The sequence below is a fragment of the Battus philenor genome, unplaced genomic scaffold (genome assembly GCF_028537555.1).
Source record: "Battus philenor isolate CCGP_79_NKW_IND1 unplaced genomic scaffold, ilBatPhil1.0.hap1 SCAF_1, whole genome shotgun sequence".
Taxonomy (NCBI): Eukaryota; Metazoa; Arthropoda; class Insecta; order Lepidoptera; family Papilionidae; genus Battus; species Battus philenor.
The window spans coordinates 18,134,581-18,160,739 of NW_027181661.1; the positions used below are offsets into that span (position 1 = coordinate 18,134,581).

Below are 26,159 nucleotides of genomic sequence, written 5' to 3' on the forward strand. Positions count from 1 at the left end.
CTGTTGCAAGGCCTCTTCCCAGGATATCAATGAAATATATACCATTATCGTTATGTTTGGCAGACAGGTTGACGATAGTAGTGTGATAGTAAGATACGCAGAGAACGCTGCAGATCGGAAACAGAAGAAGATTTTAAATTGAAATTTAAAAAAAAATGGTAAAAGAAAAGAAGTGACCCTGTCCTTCTACAAGATAGAGAAATGAGAGATCCCTGATAGGCCCATAAAAAGAGAACGCTGCTGCTCACTCTCTTAAAACTTGCTATTGAGCTGTAAGTAAGAAAAGTCCATCCTAAGTAAGAAAAGGACCAATATTTAGCCACTTCCGCACATGCAGTGGTAGTCGTGCAATAAAATGCACCGCCCGCCAGCCCGCTGATAAATGCGTATGCGGCAAACAATGCGAATCACACAACTGCCACCGTTAAACCACTCAACTACTTTGGATGGACTTCCGCAAGGTAACGCCTGATTTCATTAAATATTTGAGCTGTAACAATCCTATATAATTAATACACAAAGTGTTCATATAACATTGTATCTCGGTTTTAAACTTGTGATCTACTGCTCGCATACCGTTCTTATCATATATAACTGTGGCATTTAAAGATTGAACATATATAGTCATTTGAAAGTGTACAGTTTAATTACCTCTTTTAACAGAGTGATGTCTGAGTACGCGCCTGTTGGATCTCCTCTTCACGTCATGTCGTGGAACTAAAGCAGATTCACCGGGGTCTGCGTTGCTGTCAGTCTCTTCCGGAAATGATTCGATTATGTCCGGTTCCTTGTTCTCGTTTCCGGTTGTCACCAGTTTATAATAGAAACCTATTTAATATCATAAATTAGTTATCAATTATTTTTTGCTGCTTTTTGTCATTTGGTTGTAATATCATCACTTAATTATAGGTGTTCACTTCGCATCACTGGTCACTGCGGCTATAAAACATTTTAGATTTTTTAAATTATTCGAAATTTAAATTTGAGCGTTCGAATTTTAAATCTGCGTTCGTTATCCTTGTGCGTTTGATTTGAATTCGGGCGCAATTTGAGAAGTAGTCGCTAAGTATTGTGTTTAGATCAAAATTATAAATAGACTTGAACTATACCACCCATTACATTTTCAATATGACTCTATAGGACTTACTACTCTACCGACAAAGCAATCAGATGACCTCTCTATATAGGTCATCTGTTAACTTTGTTGGTGAACGTACTACATCACCAACTGGGGTCTCAAAACTCACTCCCCATTCGACATCGTAGAGACGAGCTAAGTCAACACCTTCACGGCTGACAGCGTGTAACAATAGAACTATAATATTGGTACTATTTTATGGAATAACAAGATATTACTTTAAAATATACATAATTTGGTATAATTAGATGATTAATTGCATTTATAAAAACATGTCGAACATAATGTTTCTCCTTCATATAACAAAATGTTACAACAAACTTGGTATTTTTCTTTTCTCTTGCCATCAGTCTACCATGTTTTTTTATATTTTTCTCATAACATAATTTACAGTAATTTCGAACATAAGAGAAATTTTCCGATTTTATTTAGAGTTTTATCGCATCTCGTTAGATGGACGGGTATATTTTTCTGAAATTAACTAATCCTAATTTTCTACTAAGTAATATTTTTATACAGAACATAACTATTTACAATCGTTGTATTTGAAATCAATTCGAAGGCTAGTTTCTATACAATTTAATAGATATATATAAATAGGGTTTCATTTAGCGCGTGTGCTTTGATTAAACTATTAAAAATCAGAGGTTCTCAAAGTGTTAATAATATTTACATGTGTAATAACATACCCTTATTTTTCATAAGTTCCTCGTGGGTTCCCTGTTCGACAATTGTGCCTTGGTCCATGCAGATAATGCGATCGGCGTTTACTATTGTGGATAGTCTGAAAAAAAAATATTTTAATGCATTTGCAATGTTACGTATATTTTACATAACAGATACAAAATTTTATTCGAGTAGTTTTAATTTAAATTCAATTAATCAATGTATAAATTAACATGTGTTTTAACTTTAAGTTTTTAACACTAAACTTCACTGCAGTTAGAAATTTACAGGAAATCAATATCAGGTAAGTAGGGGGTCTACCCAACACGGAGAAACATGGCAAGGGGTCTACGACACAAAAAAGTTTGGAGAACTCTGATATAGAGGATCGCAGAGGTGGCGTAACCTATAGTGCAGGTTGTGGAATGCACACGGAAGCCGCGGCACTTCCTGAGACAGCTAAGAGTATCGTCTTGGATCATCACGGTACAACAATGATATGACAGAATCGCCCAGCCAGCGCGGTAGCGGCAGTTATCAAACGCGAGCTCCGAATAGGCGGCTTCTTTTTCGATCATTTTGTTTCAACTTGAAATAAACCTTATTTCACGTCGTTAAAGTTTATACTCGCGTAAGGCGGCATTGCCGTCAAAACCACGTGCCGACGACCGCCGGCACGGGTTTGATCAACAAGCCGACAACAATTGCGAATTCGGCTTTATTTAAAAAATTCAGTCGCAATTGACACACGTGCCATATTTTCAAAATAATATTTTGTAAGTCGTCTTTTCTTTTGGTCTAATTGATATAAAAGAATTATTTTTTTTATTAAGCCTTTTATTTATTAGCATTTACATTTATTATTTATTGAACGGTGGAGGGTCAGGCCTAGGGGGCACCAGGGGTCATTGCACACGGGCGCTAGCTCGTAAGCTAGAGTCGCCCCTGGAAGATCGTGACAATTTTTGGGACTGTTGGGACCAGCTCATCAGCATAGGCCTGCACCCTCGCCGGTTGTCCTATATTTAGAGGGCACTACCTAGATCTGGAAGTGGAAATAGTATGGAAAATGGAAAAGGATAGCATGGCCTTCCTCAAGGACGCATGGATGCATGCAGTGTTAAGTGGTTGGGTAAGCTCGACAACAAGAAACCAAAAGCTAAATGTTAAATAAAAGAATAAGGTCTACTGTCGATGATGCAAATAATAATAGTAAAAAATAAATAAATACGCAGTGATATAAGAAGCAAAGGTAATCAGGAACGTAGAGAAAGTTAGGCAATGTATGGTAAAAGATCAAAACGTGAAGAATAAAAGATTTTATGAAGGATGTGAGAAAACAGAGAAAGAATTTCAGCGATAATAAAAAGCATCTGAAAAAATATTAAAATCCGAAAAGTTACTGCATTGACCCACACATGACAGCAGGAACGAGAGGCTGCCAGAAACGGGAGCCATTAAAAAAAGTGTGGTGATCACTGTCTATCTACCTTTCCAGTGATCATCACCTCATTCAATTCTTAAACCTCTTCACAGTAAGATCTAGAAAGTTCGTGGGATACCTCGGGAGCTTCAGTTAGAACTGATACTTTACATTGCATCAGATTGGGATGCCCTCAAACTTTTAGATTGCATGAGGGAATGCTGATAGAGTGAAGAACATCCAAGAGGAAATCTTGTCTTTGGCTGTCACTTGATACGTTTGGAGTAAGACATCCACTGGACGTAGTTACCAAGCTGTCTTATTGGGAATTGGGAAAGGTTTATATTCATCAGAGGACTTGGATTGATTGATTGATTGGATTGGAGGATCTTCTTAGTATCTTACGAGTAATTTAAAATCTTAAAGGCAACCTTCCGCAAAGACTGCCAGCATGTCCGGTCTTGCGTTGCCTGCACCTAGAGACATCTCTGTACCGTAACAATGTCGTCGTTCTACCTGGTTGGCTGGTCGCCACCAACAGAACCTTTCGGTCCCATTGGCCATCGGCTGCATGAGCGATGTGTCACTCCCACTGCGACTTTATACGAGCAATTCTTCGAGATATGCCGTGATGTTATTACATTTACTGATCTCCTCATTTTAGATTCGATCTCGCATCGAAACTCCAATCATAGCCCTCTCCATGGATAACCTTGAACCTTCTGAAGCCCGATGTAAATGATCACGTCGGATCGGATCCATATGTCAACACTTTATTATTACATTATCTCATCATAACAGTATATACGAATAATTAATATTAGTGCACACTATCATTGGGTCGTAAAGTAAAGTACAGTAAGTGATCGCATTACCTGTGAGACACCATGATGGTAGTTCGACCAGCACTAGCTCGATCCAGGGCTGCCTGAACCTCTCGCTCTGAATGAGGATCGAGAGCCGATGTAGCTTCATCGAGGAGCAGGACAGCTGGTTCTCGGAGAAGCGATCTTGCTATTGCTATCCTCTGCTTCTGTCCGCCAGATAGAGATGCTCCTCTTTCTCCTATCATTGTGTCATAACCCTAAAAAGAAGTTAGTTCAGGTTATTATAGTTCAGATAATTTTTACGAACTGATTGAAAAATTCTTCAAGGGTTTACAAACGAAGACTGGAATGTCATAAATACATCTAAAAAACTTTTAAGTTAACCGGTTTTTTGATACCCATATTGTGGTGGTTGTGGAAAAATATGTACCTAGTCCGCCATTTTGTATCGGCGGCTGTCTTAGATTTATAATGTTATTCATTTAATTATATTGTATTGTCATCTAAATTAAATGTGTACCAAATTTCAGATCAATCTGACCACGGGAAGGTGCTTAAATTTCAATTTCTAATTTTGACTCAAATAAACAAATTCCGTACGGGTCGAACTAAATAAAACCGTTTAAAAACCGTTTAATAATAAGAACTGTTTTGTTCTCGTTTCATCTGCGTTGGGGAGAGAAGTTATAATGCGAGTGTAAATAATTTTGTTGCTATACAAGCATTTTATTATGAGAACCGGAAGGTAATTTCCCTTTCTCAAGTTAAATTCACACGACTACATTTTTAACAAGTTTCATTCTAATCAACAATATATTCACCTTCGTTATCAACAACCTTTTGCCGTCTAGTATACAAATCAATGCCGAAACGGTAACATATCAATCGGTTTTTCTGTATATGTCGACAGAAACGACATTACTTTCCGGTCCCCCTAATATAACAATTGTTTAAATAAATCTATAAAGATATAGTTTTATCTTGAAATATATGAATCTGTTAACATATATTCGCATTCATCGTATGTTATAAAGACATTAAATCAATAAATATAGTTGATTATTCTGAAATATGTTATGTCTATTGAACTGCGTCAATAATTTTATATATATATTATATGTCAATAATTTTTTGACAGTACAAAGAGCCGGCAGCCGTGATTTAATATAAGTATCAAATAATAATAAAATCATAAGCGAAGTCATTTACTTTGAATTTAAGTAGGGAAAGACTTTCATAAATATGTTGGACAGGCCATTTTGTTAAGGTAGTGTTCAGGAATATCGAAATGGGTAAAGGTAAGTATTAAGCCCAGAGGATTGACAAGCTTAAAGTGGCAGTGGGTGGATAGCGGGCAGAACAGATGTCCACTATTGCCATAAGATCTTGGAGTGGATATCGTGGTCAACAGAAGCTGGATGTAGGTCCAGGTGATATCAAAGACTTAGCGAGTCACAATTTTCTTAATTTAAATGATGCAAAAAACATATCAGGATAGAATACACTAACATTTGGCAGGTGGATGATGAAATCGTGCGCATACGCCATTTCCGCAACCCTCTGAACTTCTTCTCTTGTCGCTTCAGGTATTCCGATGGCTATATTATCATAAATCGTTCCACGAAATAATACTGGTTCTTGTCCAACAACGCCTGTAATAAAAATCATATCTTAATGTATGCCATATGCTATGCCTTAATTAAGCTTAAAGGTCAAAATTGTTTGAAACAATTCATGATACATATTTTCATTATCTATTTTTCAAATAAACTTTGGCATTTATGCAAGTTTAACATAATAATTTTTGCTCTATGTAATAATAATTCTTTGTATTATATTAATTTAGAAAACAAAGTGTTTTTATGAGCGATGTATATATATATATATATATATATATATATATACATACACACACACACACACACACACACACATATATAATATATATATATATATATATATATTTATTTATTTAAATAATAATAGAAAAAACTTATTCTTTACAATGCAATTAATTTGGCATAATATTAAATAATTGATTAAAAATTTTAAACTTATTTAACATGATCGTCTATTTAATTACATTTTTCATAAGTGTTTCACAATATTTTTTTATTATTGCCAAACTTTATTAAAATTTATTGTTTAAAATACAAAAAACAAGTTCCTTATTTTTATTAAATCACGAAAGAGGCTTTCGTTAAATAATCTGTTAAATAATTACCTAAATTAGATCTAAGCCATCCCAGGTTCAAATTCTTAACGTTCTTTCCGTCTAGTTTCACCGTGCCCACGTGTGGGTCATAAAGCCGCTGCAGTAGCTGAAGTATCGTGCTTTTACCACACCCTGAAGATCCAACAAGAGCAACACATTCCCCTGCTTTGATGTGTAGAGAAAATCCTTGTAGAATCTGGTAAACCAAATACATATTGATTATTGTACGAAGATGTATAAAATAAAATGAAGGTGTGGACTAAATTTGTGTAAGTTATATATTGCTCTTATATATAAGCACCTTCTCAGAAACTAACTAAGATAATATATTTATTTTTAATTTATTGATATTATTACATATAAGTAGATATTCGGTGATGAAATAGAAAATGATAAAACGGGACACAAAAAACTATGTATATTTTCACAGGTCACACCATAACGTAAAAACTTTAACGATTTTCTTCCTTTTTTTTTTATAAATTTCTTAATACTTTCTAGAAGACTCTTAAAGCAAAGAGTTATGAGAATTACAGTACCCGGCGACAAAAATTGCACATCGACCTCTAGAAAGAGATAATCGGTTAATTTCGGTTTCGTAGAGCACTATCTCTGTCCCACACTACCTATGTGACGTTTTGTCAGTCGTGCGGCAGAGATAACGCTCTACGAAGCCGAAATTAGCTAGTTGTCTCTTTCTAAAGGTCGATGTGCAATATTTATCAATACACGATAAAAACTTTAGGCAGTAATTTGTATGAGTATTTAGTTAAGTATATATCTTTTGAAAGTATTAATATAAATTTACTTTGACATTAGGTCGAGATGGGTAGCTGAAGTGAATATCTTCCAACTTGAATTCTCCTATGACCCTCCGTGGTGTCAGACCGCTGGTGTCCAGGCTGTCGATGGTTGGTTCTCGATCTATTAGCTTGAATATGCTTGCAGCTGCACCTCTTGCTGCAGCGAATACTTCAGCGTGTGGAACACAGAACGTTATAGACTGTGTTGCCATGTACACGCTGAAGAGTATCTGAAATAATATTTATTTATTTATATGATTATCCACTTTGAATTATTTATCGTAGTCTCTGGTGTCATGAGAAAATGCCAGAAGAGACCAAATTGACGAGTAATGTGTCTCTTTATTAAAATACTAATAATATATATATATTTTACTTTTGTTAGTCTACCAATGACAGTGATTAAGATAGTGGTGACATTTGTGATATGTGATACAGGCAGATTCAAATCAGTCTTTAAGAAGATTTATGGTGAAGGCTTCAGTCAAGTAGTGTACCTCGTGTTGAAATAATGATGAATATATGGCAGTGTTTATTGTAAATATCATTAAACATTAAAGATTTTAGTGAACGTAAGTTTATAATGTGATTGAATGACTGAATATAAATACGATAGATCAGCGAGTGAGTTTAGGGTGAAGAGAAAAAAACAAGACATTTTTATTTGTAGTGAATATACTCACACTGAACACAATTCCCACGAGATATTTTCTCTCGTCTGTTGGTTTCTCAAAGTCGATAAGTATAAGCCTAGCGCCGTATGCGAGGCCTATTGCATTTAGAGAATAAGTGAGGACCCAGTTGAAACCTGTACCAAGACCCGTGTATAAACCTCGCTTACGACCGTAGAGTTCAGCAGGCTCCAACAGGCGGCGGTATCTGGAAATTAAATACATGTTTTCTTTTATGTATTATATAGATATTACTACTACTACTACTACTCCGCTAGCTCAGTGACCCAAAGTGGGTCTTGGCCTCCGAAGCGAGAGACTTCCACTTTCCTCTATCTTGCGCCATCGTCTGCCATTGGTTGACATTCAATTCGCGCAAGTCTGCCTCAACGCGATCGATCCAGCGATACCTGGGTCTACCCACTGGTCTTCGACCCCTCGGTTTTTCCAGGTACGCTACCTTCACGATATATAGATATTGTAATTTATAATTCTTCTTTTATTTTCAGACGATTGCACTGTACTGTATAGGCCTCCCTCAAAGGTTGCCATGGCTAGTCCTGTGCTTGCCGCCCATCCAACGACTTCTGACCACAACTATGTCTAATTGTGTTGTGTGTGTGAATCTTAAAACTGATTGTTATGAAGGATGTCTTGGAAGAAGTAACATCGCTTAAGTAGAGGGCGTTACTGTCGCAGGGATATGTTTTGACTGTCAGCCGTGTGCTATTATATTGTTATTACTAACTAGGAAAGCATAGAATGTATATAGAATTTGGTTCAATAACGAAGATTGCAATATCAGTATTACATCTAAAGCATATGTACATTACATTTTTAGAAAAAAGCTCTATGTAATAAAATAATAAAGAATGTTTTATTCGATTATTAATTTTTAAATGTCTGTGTACAGGAATTATAAACTTATCGATAAGATTTTGAAGTCGGATGTGGGCGGCTTCCAACGATACCTATGCCCAGCTGTGGACATCCGACCGCTAAAATGACGTTTATGAAATATTAATTACATTTAGCAATTTAATTAGTTCTATGTTTTTTTTCTTATTTTGTTTATCTTGTGTGTATTTTGTATTATTAGGGGTAACAGAAAGTAATGTCGCTTTCTCAAGTTAAATTCACACGACTACATTTTTATAAGTTTTCATTTCTAATCAACAATATTTTCACCTTCGTTATCAACAACCTTTTGTCATCTAGTATACAAATCAATGCCGGAGCGGTAACAAATCAATCGGTTTTTCTGTGCATATCGACAGAAACGACATTACTTTCCGGTCCCCCTAATAAAAGTGAGACTAATCTCTGTGGTAAAGCCAAGAATCTTACGTAAGTTTAATGTAATCTGTACAAATTAAATAGTGTAATATATCATAAGAATAATTAGAATGATAACGTATTTCAAATTTATCCGGATTTAGGCGAAGGTTATGGTCTAGTTGTGTTGCCATAAGATGAGATTATATCTCATTTAGGGGGTAATAAATATTTCACAAGATCAAAAGCCAAATTAACAGTCCAATATAAAAGTATGATTTATCTTTTTTAATTAGACGTTGTCAACAAAATAAATATTATTACGCGACACGGGCTTAAAATGAATTTAAAATATTAAAATAAATATATATTAGTTATTATAATACACGAATACATCTAAAGATATAATGATAAGTTATATATTCAAATACTATATTGTATTATGATTTGTTTAAATTATAAATTAGTAATTTAAATTTTAACATATATGAATACAAGTAAATTTTTAATAATGTTGATAATTGCTAAATGTCAATGTGTCAATAAAATCGGCCATTTTTAACAAACCATAGACTATATTAGAGCGGGCGTAACTGTCAAACGTATGACGTCATTAAAAATGGCGGACTGTGATGAGATTTTGAATTTGTCGAAAAATGTTTTAATTATGAATATAATTAATGTTTTTTTGTTTTTAATTTAAAATCCTGGAGTATGTTTTATTTATTAATTATATTGAGAAAGTAAAATATGAAATTATAATATTTCTTTGTGTGAAATAGAACTTTGTGTGAAGTAACGCAAAATGTAGATTAAGATATAATCAAGACATGTTAAGTCATTTGTAAATATTTAATTGTCGTCTCGTGATTACCTATGACAATGATGTTAATTAGACAGAGCTAATTAAAGTTTCAGCGCCGGCATTATAGTTATAAAGATTATTCAGTCATAAAACGACTATCTATACATTGCTCTGTTTGCAGTCGTGTCGGGTCATTAACTTTTCTTAATTTTTAATACGACTAATTTTATTTTCGATTACAAAATCTACTATACATAATTACTGTTGACATATATATTTGAACGTAGCTCTGAAAACATTACATGATTTGTTTTCTAATTAATATATTTAAGAGTTCCATTGCTTATATATATTTAAGAAAAACCAAAACATAATTGTTGCGGCGTAACATTGGCAAACAAAGATTATATATATATATACAAACGTAACAAAGATTCTTGATTATCGACCACAAGCAAGTAAAAGCGACATGGGTGGGATTCCCACTAGATGGACTCATATAGTCAATGTCGCAATAAGACCGATCGGACCTTTGTTTTCCGGTGACATGTACATATATATCGTAATGATTCGATACATCGAATAGCAAACATCGATGTCTATAAGTATAAAGTGGCAGTAGTTTAGGCACTTGGTTTGAGCTACCAAAAGCCGTTGGGACACTAGCTGGTAGACGCAGTGTGGGTTGGCCTCACACTAGTTGGACCAATATAGTCAAGTGATCTTTCAGAAGGTTATGCAGCGACCTATGGACGTATAAATCGAAACTATAACCCAAATGTATTTAGTTCAGATTCTTACCTTTCGATTTCTTTATTCTCTCCACCAAAGGCTACGATGGTTCGTACTGATTTCAATACCTCCTCCGCTTGTTTACCCGCGTGACTGTATGCGTTCATCTCTCTGATCGAAGACTTTGTTTGATACTAAAATAAGAAAAGGACCAATATTTAGCCACTTTCGCACATGCAGTGGTAGTCGTGCAATGAAATGCACCGCCCGCCAGCCCGCCGATAAATGCGTATGCGGCAAACAATGCGAATCACACAACCGCCACCGTCAAATCACTCAACACGTGTTTCACGCCTCCACGGGGCATCTTCAGGAGTTATGTTACACCCGTTAGTGCCAAACATAGAGTCTCTGTCTCTGTGTTTGGCACTAATCTAATTGTCTCTGTCGTCTGATACTAAAACATATATATATACAGTTCGATCGTAGGACGCAATTTCAATTCCCAGAATACGATATTATATAATACTTTGTGCATTGATTATATACCATTACCACAACTCACAAATAGGTTACTAGAGGATGGTAATGGAGGATCCTTTGCGTATCATGATATCACACTGCGATCAGCAATCTGCCTACCATGTGTAGTCATTATCGTATATCTCTCCATAGATATCTTTGGGAGTCGTCTGCAGTGGGCGTCTATATATTTAAAGTGTTTCTAGAATCGAAATAAAGACATGGAAAGCTTGTATATATTTCTAGCAATCGCTATCTTGTATTGGTTACATTTGAAATAGGCAAAGTTTTCATATATATATATATCTTACTTATTTTTTTACAGCGTCTTATTCTTTAAACCCGGTCTTGTCTTTAATTTTAAATTTCTTTTTTTGATCTGCCTTACATTTACAAATTACGCAGTTTCAACTCACAATGAAAATCATAACTTGGGCCACTGTATATTACAGTTTAGCAAGATTTGAAGGCTGTGGAGGTATTAGATAGGTTTTTTTTTGGATCGGACTGTAATTGCTGCCTAAATCAAAGGTGACAGGGCGGAGAGTGCGCCTAGCTCAAGACCTCTTTTAGAGGATCTTAGCTGGTGCGCTCCCGGGGGAGTTTGACTGATGACAGACCTCACAGCTAGGGTCGTCACACGTCGATAATATCGGATTAATATTCTGATGCTAGGACCCTCAAAAGGGCTAGACCTCGTCCATCATAGCCTGGTAACTTTGACGAGAGTACGGCTAACTGATATTTTTACTTACATTTGACAAAATAACGGAAGCGGCGATAGAGAATGGAACAACCGTAATGCAAGCCAAGGTCAATTCCCATCCCATGGGAAAAGACTGGCATAAACATAGAATGGCGGTCCCGACGAGATTAGACACGACGCCCAGCTTGTCGCCCATTCCTTCCTTCAGCTTCATCATATTCCTGATGATAAAAATGTCCCTATTAACTATATAACTATTTCTTAAAGTTTCTTTGCAATGTGTGAAAGATTTTCTTTACAATAATGATGAATGATGTTACATATTTTTAATTATTATTTAATTTATTTATTATGGACTGTGAATTGAAACTTACAACATTATTTGCGAATAAAAACAAGTGTTATATTAATAAAATAAAAAGAATTTAAATATTAAACCGATTAAAAAATGGAAGGTAATTACTATTTTGCGTTTAACTTTTTATTAATTTATTAATAACTATGAAATTTTGTATGTTTTTTTTTTAATTCTTTTCGGGATGAGTGGATAATTTATGTGCATTATTAAAAAAAATATCAACACTACACTAACCAAATTTTTACATTTAAGACCGAGTCCTGTTTATACATGTATATATAACAGGCTTATATTAATTTTATTTCATACTAGCTGTTCCCACGGCTTTATCTGAGTGGAATTTAATAAAGACATAATTTATTTAGTTTCTTTTTATTTAATTTTTTTTATAAAACAAGTAGACTAAGTTACTCCCTATTATATCAGTGGCCTGCCAGTATAAGTCGCATCAAAATCAGTCTAGAAATTCGAGAGATTAGCCGGAACAAACAGATATACAGACAAAAATAAATTATGTAAAAGGTAATTTTACGGTACAGTTACCGTATATGTATTCATATGCATGTGGTAAAAAGCGATTCTTTTGATATTTCAAATTGTACACTACAATCTTATTTATTTATATAGATAATAAATATTGAAGCTATTAAAGTTGTTATGATTTGAAACAATCGCATCTGAAATCAAAATTGATTCAAAACTAGTTCTGAATTTCAGTATATTTGTACGGGTTTCTTTAATTTAAAATGTAAATTTTTTTCTTTCATAAACACACACACACATATATATATATATAAATATATTTTTTTTTTCTGTAACCCAACAGGTTCAAATCTGAATGATAATATTATCAGTCAATATATACATAAGTGGTCACCCTATTATCCTCTTTGCGAGTGGATATATTGGTTCCAGCTGTGGGCAACATCGTGACAAATGAACACGTATAAGTATATACTTACTCGGACATCTTCGAAGCCAAATTGAATTCGGAGTCGGTGTCAAACCAGGACATGTCCTGACGAAGAACAGCTTCCAGAAAAAGCATTCGTATCCTTGTTATCTGAGGGCCGAGGTAATATTATAATAAATAGAATATAAGATGCATTTATGATTATCATATTTATTAGTTTAAGATTTATTCAAATGTTTTAATCACTGACGCTTTTGAGTGATAGGATTTTTGATGGTCACTGTTATCACCTTGTTATCTAACTGGCATTTACATAATCTGTTGGCTTAAGAGAACAAAGACTTGGTTTAGATGTCTTTTTTGGTAGCAAATCACTACGGCACTTTCATTTGCCTAGGCTATAGGTTACAGAAGATGGCTGCGAAGAGAGAGAGAGAGAAAGAACATCTGAGCTCTCCATCCGCAGTCGGATACCTGGACGTCGGAAGGTGTTATACCGCGCCTTTCTCCAACTCCTTTAGCATGGCCTTGGTGACGGATTTGGGGTGATCTGCCGCGAGTAAGGAGTTGTGGAACTGGGCCACCGCCGTTGAAACTGTGGTAGTATGTGTAAGCGTTCCCGGAATTTCAATAGAAGGCGTTCAAGAATCGAAAATAAGGTTTTTGCCGGTAGGAGTCCCTAACCCGTTCGTTGCCCCCGCAGCGGAGGGTTATCCCATGCAAGATTTTACCATCACACAAAAAAAGGCTCCAGGAGTTACGTACTACGTTAAGCGAAGCCTCCGATTTTTTGGGACGGATGGTGCATGAAGTGATCTGTTTTAAAAGCCTTTGCGAACTTCCACCTTGTTCTCACAGAAGACAATATTTTATTGTAAAACTGTGATGATGAAAGTGTTTACAAAATGTTTTATTTTTCAATTCTCTTCGTAATAAATGTACATAATTCACTATTCTTTTTATCGCTCTAAAATATTTTTAGGATGTATATATTTCAAAAAACTTTACATTAAGAAAATGCCAATTGATTTCTCAATATTAAAATCAACTAAAAATAAATAAAAAAATACTTTTTTATTTAATTAAAAATCTATGTTCTATCCCAAACATTTATAACTAGGTCTGACCCAATGATGAAATGTAGGCGCGTCGAAAAGAAATAACATTCAATGTCGTGTCGTATTTATGATTGTTTCACTTCTCATGGATATGCGCCTTACAATTGAAGTTTGAATTGAAGTCAAGGTTGACAGTTGATTCAATTGCTTTTGTTTTGATTGAGTCAAATCTATATGACTTTTGATATTACGTTTACTTGACTCAAAACGTATGTAATACGTAACAACACACTTGTGATATCTTTTTCTTTTCAGTCGATGGACTCACAATACAAGGCACAAGCGTTCTCTTAAAGATCTCCATGATGACAGTAGTGGCAGGCCTGCCCACGAGTGATGAACCCACCTAACTGTCAGTTCAGACGAACATTTCTTCGAGCTATGTCGATCATAGCTCTCTCCATTGCTCTCTGGATGACCTATTCTTCTTTTTGCATTTGTAATGTACCAAGAATATATTTTGAACCTATTAGCCAGTTATGTGTACAGCCTAATTGGTGACAGGACTAAAGGCTTTAAAATCGTGAATATATAACTAATTGGTTTTATAAATATTAAATAGCATAACGATAATATAATAAGAAAATTCGTTTTCATAATTCGAATACGTTAAAATTAATTATAGATTACTATCTGTTCCTGCAGATTGTATTGTCAGAAGTTATTGACATGAAGCATTCCGTTAGAAAAAAATATATAAATGGATGATTTGAAATAGAAATAGAATTTTTCGGTAACCAATATCAACTATACATACATCTCATTAAAAAGCTTTAATCTATTTACATTTAACATGTATCGATAACTTAATTTGGTTGAAGGCTTTATTCGGAAGTGCAAAGGTCAATGACCTTACCTGCCGTAGTGAACTCCACCCGAGAAGTCCGACAGAGAGGCAGCAGAAAACGAGAGATATAGCGATAGAGACAAACATTCCTATGCACATAGCCTTCGCGTCTTCTACAAGTGCTTCCATGTTCTCTTCGTGTGAAGCGTTCATCCTAAAATTAAAAAAATATTATCACCGATATAATGAATGTAATTTTATATCCTAATCATCATTTCTCTTAATTGAAATCACATATAATGTCGATCGGCGATGAAAACTTCTTTGTGTATTCATTTTAATTTTAGAAAAAAAAATGAACAATAAACTTGTGGGAGTCGCATTATACACTGACGTGATGTCTGAATGAATAATAGGTGTAAGATTTTGTGGGCGAGCGTAGCCGACGGGCGAACTTAGTGTGCCGAATTAGTGCAGCGGGCACATGCACGCACCGGTGACGCGGGCGCAGACCTTTTGATACTTTTGTTTCTTTTATTTCTTTTGCGCCTTTGTTCTATTGCCCGCTTTCACTCGGTCGCGGACGACTTTTCACCACAGAGTCCTACGACGAATGCACGTCCTTTTTGCTCGCCCTCAAGCGCTAATAAAAATTTGTTCGTGTGTTAAATAAATTGATAAAGTGTTACAAACGTCTTTTAATAAGACGCTAACTCTTTAAACTTTTTTCTACCACTTACATAAAATTCATTAAACGTAAGATTTTTAAGTGTTATTAACCATAAGAAAAAGACCAAATGTCCCATTGATGTGCAACGAATAGTGCACTCCATAAAAGAATATGAGTTTCATTTTATTTATTTTAATTTAATATTCTTTAGAGTACATTCTAGAAAATATATATACTTAGTTTCATAATAGTATAGAAAAAAATACAATGCGAAGTCTACACGCGGCAATTTCTTTCAGAAAACCATAGTATGGAAACATAAATAAATACATATGTATATAGCATATATATTATAATAAATACGGTGTAATATATTTTATAAATACGATCATAAATATAAACATCAAACTGGTCTGAATCGCACTTGCCTCAGAAAGAATAAAAAAACAGAAAGAAAAAAAAGATTTAACAGATAAATAATCATAGGTCTAGTAAATATTTCTTAATTTATTCAACCCTTAAATGCATAATGATGTAAAACAGCAAAATACTACTAAAACGTAAAATGAGTACTACAATTTAAAAGTAAATGCACAGTGTTGTATATCTACAACTTAAGGTTTTTAAAAAATAAGTATAATAAATATTGTATTTTTTTGGTCTATTTTTCCCTGCATTTTAGTGTACTTATCTGCAATAATAATTCATATATTAGTGATATTGATATATTCTCGTGCTCTCTTGTATCTTTTAAAAGACAATTTCGTTCGAAATTATTGGGTACACACAATATAATTTAAACCATAATATAAATATATGATATAGATATATAAACAAACATAATATTAGTTTATAAACCTTAGTCTTTGACCCCTGTTTATTAATGTTTTTACTTGTTCTGTTATTGTTTGACCATAAATCATTAAATGTTTTCAGTGAAATAGTTATAAGGTAGCAATTGTAACTAATTTTATATGTCTATGCTTCTAGTTTGTACTTTCTTACTACTTTTTGTTACTGTTTATCTCCAATAAAGTAAATAAATAAATAAATAAGGTAAATATTTTTTTTAAGTATACATATAAGCCATGTATTTAAGGGTTAAAAATAGGTAGTGACAGCATGTCTTATATTCAGCGATAAATCATTCCACAATCGAACGGCCTGTATGTTAAAAGATTTGGCCATAAACAAAGAATATGTTTATACGTATGATACATATACAACATATACAATGTTGTGTCATACACAAAGAATACATAGCAGAATCATTAATTATATCTGGTGTATATATATAAATAGAAACATGTGTTATTTATTGCACGGAAGAAAAGGTCTGTTAAGATTTTTGTGACCAAATACACATTTGTCCATAGTAGTTGAAAAATTCATTTAGAAGCTATATTATTATTAAAAAGCTAGTTCAATATAATGTTAATCGACATATGTCCACTTTAAGGTTTTTGCTTTGCTCGCTTCCAGCTACTTCCTGGTCCTCTTAGAGGGGGATCGAACCCAGGCTTTACTTACCTGCTCGAGGTAAACGCAGCCTGGGTTCACTACTTAACTCTTCAGACATGCAATCCTTTGAGCTCCTTAACCTTGGTTCTTCTTATCAGTTCTGATACGATCTCGCAGCGATGTTCAAACAATATTCCTGTCCATTTAACACGTTCACTGCGGCTTGAGGTCGATTCAGCCTCATGGTAGACTTTGCACTGGTGCGGCGCGTAAAACTCGTGTTTTCTCTCTAGTGCGGCGGCTGTTTACACTCAACCGTATGAGGTATGACAAAGACAAATATAGCTTTCTTTATGTCTGCGAAGCATTGACTTAATATTGTAAAAAAAATGATTGAAACATGAGGCAGAAAAGGCCTCAACCGCACTACTAGGAAGTTCAGCTTGAGGCTGATTCGACCTCAGCCGCACCAGCTGAAAGTTCTTCAAAATTGGGCCCGCAGTGAATGTGTTAACGAGAATAAAGAATATAACTCAATATACTTACAGTCTTCTGCCCCCACCAAAGAATGTTGTCAGTGGTAGATAACTTGATAGTTGGTCCTGGTTGGCGGTCCTTTCAACGAATGATGTACTGAGTTCACCGAACTGCACCAGGTTGTAGCAGACACCACCACCGCTGAGCAAACCCAGCAGGATCCCGAATATGGTTGCACAAATTTCCGTACAGGTCGCATAACGGAACTGTTTGAGAAATATAAGAACAACTTGATATATTTCCATATTATACAAGGTTAAATTTAAATTGTCATGACTGTTGGCAAGTGGAAGTTACACTGGATAGGTGTTGTAAGAAATGGAATCAAACACAGACCGGAAAACGCAAAAGGTAGACGAACTTATGGTTGTCGCTTTCATCCAATGTCATTGGAAATCTTTATTGGAGACATATGTCGTCAAGTAGGTTCTGAATGAAACCTGTAAACTTCTATTTGTATGGAACCCCCATAGGTGGGAGCGGTTTACCCACGTCGCGACTACCCACTCGTGGTCGGCACTTGAGAAACTTTAGATCACAACGGACGTCACAAACATGCTACTCATATGAGTTGAATTCGGCGAGTCATCTTTCGAAGTTGGACATTTTATCTAAGTAAGAAAAGGATTAATATTTAGCCACTTCTGCACATGCGGGCTGGCGGGCGGTGCACTTTGTTGCACGACTACCACTCCATGATAATTCACTCCATAAATATTAGTCCTTTTCTTACTTAGGATGGACTTCCGCATATATTTATATATATATATATATATATATATATATAACAAGGTATAACATATATTCATTATATATTCGGTGCATCATTGATTGGTTTTAGTTCTAATATACTGTATGTAATTTTTATTGCATCCACTGCAAGTGTAATAAAAATGTAAGAAAAAAAAACGGTGCTAAAAATCATTACGAACATGATAAATTCACATTAAAATATTTATACGAACAAACAAGTCTTTATATATGCATATTTATAGCTAGTGATATATGCGATCATGCTGCAATCATTCCAGATATAAACGTTATGTTGTTCATAGTATTATCAACCTTATTGTGTTTGTAGTTAAATTTATAATCGCTTGTATAATTAATCCAACTTTGTTGTCACATGCCGAGTTTTACAAGATGGTCGTGAATTAATTGGTTATTTCGCCTGAAGTTGTAATGTACTGCGCGCAATGTTTATGGTATTAGATAATGAATATAGCTGAAGGCTTTATGATTGTGTAAGTCTGCTATACCCGTCATACTATATACACGAAGTGTTTAAATTAAAAAGTATATAACAGAAACTACATAGTGATATACAAATATTTTCTTATTGATATATTTATCTATTTATTTATTAATTGTAGTAGAAATTGTATTAATTATATTTAATTTATATTTGAGGATGTAAGTGATTGTTAGGACCAAAATATTTAATGGAATCAGGCGTTACCTTGCGGAAGTCCAACCTAAGTAAGAAAAGGACGAATATTTAGCACCTTTCGCGCATGTTTCTGCATTAGCATTTGCGGAAGTGGCTAAATATTGGTCCTTTTCTTACTTAAGACAAAAATAAATAAATTAGTTTATATATTGTTAAATTAAAAACATTCAATTTTTTTTAGTTAAGTCCAGAATGGCTGTTGTGGATGAAGGTTTCATACAGGCACTTACGAATCATCAATCTACCACAGGCTCTGAAGGCTTTATAAATACAGAGAGCACTTTACAATAATTATCTTCGTAGATAAGCAGCAACAGTATTTAATTTCACGTATTAATATCAGTACACTATTCTTAAAAAATATAAAATAACTACCAAGTTACTTTATTTAAAAATTAACCTTTTGTACTTTTATATTAGAGTTGTAATTTGAATAACATTTGCATTTTATAATACACTTTACAATGATAATGTATGTTATATGAAAAATGGGCAGAAAAGGCTAATATAGATAAGAATCACATTATATTCCGCATGGCATCATTCAATTTCAATCTATCAGGCTATGTGCGATTGGTGGTGGATGATGTTAGCCTTTTTGACTCTTATTTATTTATTAAGAATAAGAAAAATAAGATACATAATATACAGAAAAGTACAATGGGCGGTCTTATCACACAAGGCAATCTCTTAAACGATAGTAAGGAAAAGATAAAAGTACTTATAAAGGGTTGTTCACGTGTACAAAAAAATACATATTCACAAACAAATGAACATAAATATACATAAACATACACAGACATACATACGTATATAACATATATAATTATAATAAAAAAGGTTTGATACAGATTATAAATAAAAATACAACTGACCCCGATTAGCACTGGTTCGATCGCACCCGCCTCAGAAAGAAGCAAAAAGAAAAAGAAATGAATCAAGAGATAGACAACTACAGGTCCAGTAAATGGTTTTTAACCTTTTTCTTGGAAATAGGTAGTGAGTTAGAACGTCTTATATTTAGCGGTAAATCATTCCACAATCGACTCTTACAGCTTTGTACTAAGGCCTCCCGACTCGAAATCCGTGATTATAAATTTAAAAAATATCATAATGCTTCGCCTGTAGTATTGTAATAAATCGATTGTCGAAGAAAGTTGTGAACCGAAGATGTTTTAGATGAAGACGCCGGTGAGCACATGATGGCAGTGTGTTTTAAAATTAATTCGGTTGTCGCTAAGAGATTTGAACGTGCGTGTTGCTTATGACGTCATCAAAAGGAGGGTCAACAAACTCAGATATATATATATATATATATATATATATATATATAAAAACTTATTCTCTTATTCCCGTCGTCATTTCGGGGTCAATAAGTATGCGATAATGAAATCATTAATAGAATAATAAATATTATGATAAATAATCCTATACTGTGTTAATTAGGAGAACACAAGAAGCATTGCGAAGAAGGAAATTAAGAATGAATGAGATTGTAACAATAGGCGATGTATGCTAGAAGAATGAATGAACGATTATGCCAAGACCGAATAAAGAGAATGACAATAAAAAGAAATGTAAATGTAATTATTAAACAAATAAAAGTTGCTTTAACAAAACAAGATAGGTTGTTGTACGAAAGGCCTCAGTAACAGGGCAGTTAATAATATATACTAGGTAAGCTGACGGAGGTGAAATGCTCTGTCTTCTGGGGAACAGGGTTATGTGGAATTTTTACCCACTAAAATCCTCTCGGTTGTCGTATTCGATACATTTGGAGGGGCGTTCCTACGGAACTAACAGCGGCTAAGTACTATGTCAAGATAGAGACAGAGAAGAAGCTGTGCTTCCTCCGTCATACGAAGCCTAACATAAAGCCTGCAACCACTTGACGGATATTCGAAATTCGAACATACAAAAGAGTCGACATACAAAACTTACGTAAATTTTTAGTTTATTTACAAATAATTACGATACGAGATTAAAATATGACATCGCTTGCTTTACTCGTAATAAAACATGTAACAGGCAACTATAAACTGAATTTAATTTATTATCACCTAGTTAAATGACTAAAAAATAGTTAAAGTTAGTATACACAGTTTTTAGTAGTATTTTTATCATACAGATATAATATTGTGTTATATAAAAACAAAACGAAATAACTTGATTAATATATAATAGTAAATCGTTACAAAATAAACTAAAATTGTCAAAATAATTAACCCAGAGACAGGATCAGTAGTTCGTCAAAGTCTTATACTGTGTATGACGTAACAGCACTGCCAACTAATATATATAGCTATTAATAATAAATTACATTTATCAAAATATCGACGTGTGGTTATGTTTCGTGGATATATATTTACGGTCACTGAACTGAGGATAGCATACTTATAATTAGAAAATCTAGAAATGTTCACACATCATCGTTTACTGTTGTACATATGCCCCCCTCAAAAATCTCTAAAAGTACTGATTGAAAGGAACATTTCATCCAAGATAGATCTGCCCCGAAAATCTCTAAAAGGACTGATTGAAAGGAACATTTCTTTAAAGACAGACCTGCCCCATAAATTTCTAAAAGGACTGATTGAAATGAACATTTCTTTCAAGACAGACCTGCCCTAAAAATCTCTAAAAGAACTGATTGAAAGGAACATTTCTTTAAACACAGACCTGCTTCAAAAATCTCTAAAAGGACTGATTGAAAGGAACATTTCATCCAAGACAGGCCTGCCCCAAAAATCTCTAAAAGTACTGATTGAAAGGAATATTTCTTTCAAGACAGGCCTGCCCTAAAAATCTCTAAAAGCACTGATTGAAAGGAACATTTATTTCAAGACAGACCTGCCCAAAAAATCTCTAAAAGGACTGATTGAAAGGAACATTTATTTCAAGACAGACCTGCCCAAAAAATCTCTAAAAGGACTGATTGAAAGGAACATTTATTTCAAGACAGACCTGCCCAAAAAATCTCTAAAAGGACTGATTGAAAGGAACATTTATTTCAAGACAGACCTGCCCAAAAAATCTCTAAAAGGACTGATTGAAAGGAACATTTATTTCAAGACAGACCTGCCCAAAAAATCTCTAAAAGGACTGATTGAAAGGAACATTTATTTCAAGACAGACCTGCCCAAAAAATCTCTAAAAGGACTGATTGAAAGGAACATTTCATCCAAGACAGACCTGCCCCAAAAATCTCTAAAAGAACTGATTGAAAGGAATATTTCATCCAAGACAAACCTGCCCTAAAAATCTCTAAAAGGACTGATCGAAAGGAACATTTCTTTGAAGACAGGCCTGCTCCAAAAATCTCTAAAAGGACTGATTGAAATGAACATTTCTTTAAACACAGACCTGCTTCAAAAATCTCTAAAAGGACTGATTGAAAGTAACATTTCATCCAAGACAGGCCTGCCTCAAAAATCTCTAAAAGGACAGATTGAAAGGAACGTTTCACCCAAGACAGACCTGCCCTAAAATACTCTAAAAGGACTGATTGAAATGAACATTTCTTTGAAGACAGACCTGCCCTAAAAATCTCTAAAAGTACTGATTGAAAGAAACATTTCTTTCAAGATATAGCCCCCCCCCCCAAAGATCGCATGACCAGTTCTGAGCTGCCCGCTTTTAGAGACTTTCTAAGACTTAATCACGTCGTCGTTTCACCTAGTCTAGACTATACCAAAATAAATAGTATATACTAAAATAAATAAAAGAAACTATACAGTGATATACAAATATTTTCTTATTGATAAATGTCGATTAATTTTTAATAGTAATATTAAATGTAAATTATTAAAGCAATTTAGTTTAATGTGAAATTGTATTGATTTTGTTTAATATATTTACATTTTATGTTAAGATATAAGTTGAATGTGATGACTAAAATAAATAAATTAGTTTATGTAGTGCTATATTAAAAACATTCTATGTTTGTTTTGAAAATTAATGAATCCAGAATGCATGTTTTGGGACAGTGTACGGAGCACATCGCTCAATGGCTGTTACGTATAAAAGATTCTCGTGGCGTATATATATGTATATGTGTAACAATATAGAAAATAATATATTTAGTTTTCACTTACAATTTGAAAATATGACACCGAGTATTCTGGCTCCGGGGTTTTTCTGAAAAGATAATATATAGATATATATTTGTGGTAAATTTTGCATTTGTCTAATGACATACACACAAGACGTTGACCGCTCTAGTTATGTGATTGAAGATTGTTAGTGTTCTAAATTAAATAAAACACTTGTTTAAGAAACCTTTTTATTAAAAAAAATGTAGTTAATACAAAGTGTAGTATATAAACAATTGAATTAGCAAAATATAACTCAAATTAAAACACGAAAATAGCATAATGTTCCTATGGAGAGAATACCAAACAAAGAAACATTATGAAAATGGCTAACGCAATATTTTTCACTTTACATAAGAACTACAATACCCGGCGATAAATATTGCACATCGACCTTTGGAAAGAGACAATCGGCTCTCTACGGTGCTCTACGAAGTCGAAATTATCCGATTGTCTCTTTCCAAACATCGGTGTGCAATATTTATCGCCGGGTACTGTACAGTATTAAACACTTATAAATAACTTTCACATATTTGACGACAATATAAATAAAAAGTCATTCTGAATAAAACAAAACATAATTGTTAACTTTGTAAGTTTTAGTTTAATCCAATATAAATCCACTGCAAGGCAAAAGACTAATAAAGATATATGTAGATCAGTGATTTCAAAAGTGGTCTATATCGACCTCTAGGGGTCTATGACAACCTGCAAGGGGCCTACATCAGCGAAAAAAAATTTGGAGGTCCATGAAATGAAAATGGGGGTCCACGATAGTGGATCTCAACACATAGACTGATAGTACCTATTTACTTACATCATACTATCTTATAATATCAAAACATTTACATATTTATAAGAGTACCTATGAAGTAAAAAATTTATTATATATGTTTATAAAATTGTGTATGTCGTAGGTTGTTGGTATTCGCTTTGTGGTTGTATTACATTTTGAACTTGCAAAAGCCTGAGAGTCGCAGTCTCAGAGCTTCGCTACCTTGCACTGACTTGTTCAATTCGTCACTCTATAAATACGAATGTGGGACAAACAAATAAATTTACAGGAAATCAATATCAGGTAAGTACGGGGTCTATCCAACACGGAAAAACATGGCAAGGGGTCTACGACACAAAAAAGTTTGGGGAACTCTGCTGTAGATGTATATCAAAATCGCCACGATATGCGGAACGCAGTACGATGTTGTCCATCATCTGAAAACTTGTTTGCAAGTAGTGATAAACCTCATCATCAATGCACAAAGTATATATAACATGTGATTGTATCCCGGGATTTGAACTCGCGACGATAGCAAGCTAGTCCTCTACCGCTGAACTGTCATTGCTTTCTCGATTTATTTATATCTAATATATAAAATTCTCGTGTCACGGTGTTCGAACTTGAACTCCTCCGAAACGGCTTGACCGATTTTTACCAAATTTTACATGCGTATTCAGTATGTCTGAGAATCGGCTACTATCTATTTTCTATACCCCTAAGTGATAAAGGTTGATCACACTTAAAAAATTTTTTTATATTTTAAACGAAATTTTTTGTTTTTATTTTTTTATGATACAACATACAAAAATACATACAACCCTAAATTTTTACCCCTCTACGATCAACCCTTATTTTTAAATTGAAAATTAAAAATATTTTTTTTGCAAAACAACGTTTGCGGGATCAGCTAGTATCTTTATAATATTACTGTTACATATCGTATTTTGATACTGTGTAATATCTCTCTTATAATGCGGAATGATTACAGTTTGTAATAGAGAGAAATACAAAAAAGTAGCAAAGTTCAGGTGGATCATTATAAAATATGAAATACATATGTATTATATTATAAATAAATAAAAAATAAGAATGTATTTAGATAGACAAAAAGGAGGTATATACCCAAAGATAAGAATTTAATTGTTCTGTCATATAAAAGGAAACCTACTGTGATGTTTTAAAAGAGTAGAAGAAGCAAAAAAGGTGATAGAAGAAGAATAATAAGCCAGGGGAATGTGAGAAAATGTGAATAAAAATAGAGAAATGTATTCCCGGATGAGACTCAATTTCGAGTTGACGTTGATTTATGGGACATATTATACATTAGATTTTCTCGTTTTATGTCGGCTTATTTTAATGTATATATATATATATATATATATATATATATATATATATATATACTCCAAATATATAAACTCCAAAGAGATCCCAATCGCCTTAAAAGGCGGTAAATTATTAGGTAAATCCCCGGGAAGGCTTTTAAATTTTTTTTTAATTCAAGGCATAACAGAGTAACGTCGATATACAAATCGGAGGTATATAATCAAAGAAAAAAATTAAATTACACACAGAGAAAAATACAGATAATATGATGGAGATTGTGACAGAAAAAGGAGTGTAAAAAAACATGAATAAAAATTAAAAATATTGAATTGTAAAAAACCCAGTTAATCCAAAGATAGGGATGAAACAAAGGTCTAATAATGGTGGACATAAAAAATGTGCGTTATTTTTATGCGATTTTGAAGGTATTCATCTAACATTGCGGTATTCTATACAAAATTCTGAACAAGACGATAAACTATACATGTCCGGATGTCGTGAGCAACATAAAAATTCTGTAGAATCATGATCGCAAATTTTCATGAATAATTACGCTGTCAGAAAAAAAAGAGCTACATGGGACGAGAAAGAAGCGAAATTCCGTCACCTTTACCGCAAATATCTAATACGGTAGTCGCTTCTGATTGGAAACACTTCTGAAATATAGTTTTAATTAAATAAATTAATATAGTAATGTAACTGATAAATGCCTCCTCTTTCATGTCCCTTATCTCCATTCAAAATTGTCTGTTTACTTATTGACTATTTTATTTTGTTACGTTTCATTTTTTTATTTCTATTTATAGAGTCATAGTGTACAATAAAGTGTAAATAAAGAGCACATAAACTTTTTAAGCTAGGTAAACTTTTAATGTGAAATTTTTAAA

General features: G+C 33.7%; 1 protein-coding gene across 1 annotated transcript in view; it reads right to left on the reverse strand.

Annotated features, from left to right (window-relative positions):
- Positions 1-26,159, reverse strand: part of LOC137922050 (multidrug resistance protein homolog 49-like) — a 52,742-nt gene that overhangs the window by 18,979 nt on the left and 7,604 nt on the right. Inside the window, exons 2-14 of the mRNA XM_068764902.1 lie at positions 23,172-23,214; positions 17,637-17,833; positions 15,029-15,173; positions 13,104-13,204; positions 11,833-12,004; positions 10,625-10,749; positions 7,756-7,951; positions 7,078-7,302; positions 6,279-6,465; positions 5,564-5,706; positions 4,103-4,311; positions 1,828-1,922; positions 652-828 (exon numbers count right to left, since the gene is read on the reverse strand). Coding sequence (XP_068621003.1) covers positions 652-828; positions 1,828-1,922; positions 4,103-4,311; positions 5,564-5,706; positions 6,279-6,465; positions 7,078-7,302; positions 7,756-7,951; positions 10,625-10,749; positions 11,833-12,004; positions 13,104-13,204; positions 15,029-15,173; positions 17,637-17,833; positions 23,172-23,214 — 2,015 coding nt within the window. The remainder of the gene's footprint in view (positions 1-651; positions 829-1,827; positions 1,923-4,102; positions 4,312-5,563; positions 5,707-6,278; positions 6,466-7,077; positions 7,303-7,755; positions 7,952-10,624; positions 10,750-11,832; positions 12,005-13,103; positions 13,205-15,028; positions 15,174-17,636; positions 17,834-23,171; positions 23,215-26,159) is intronic.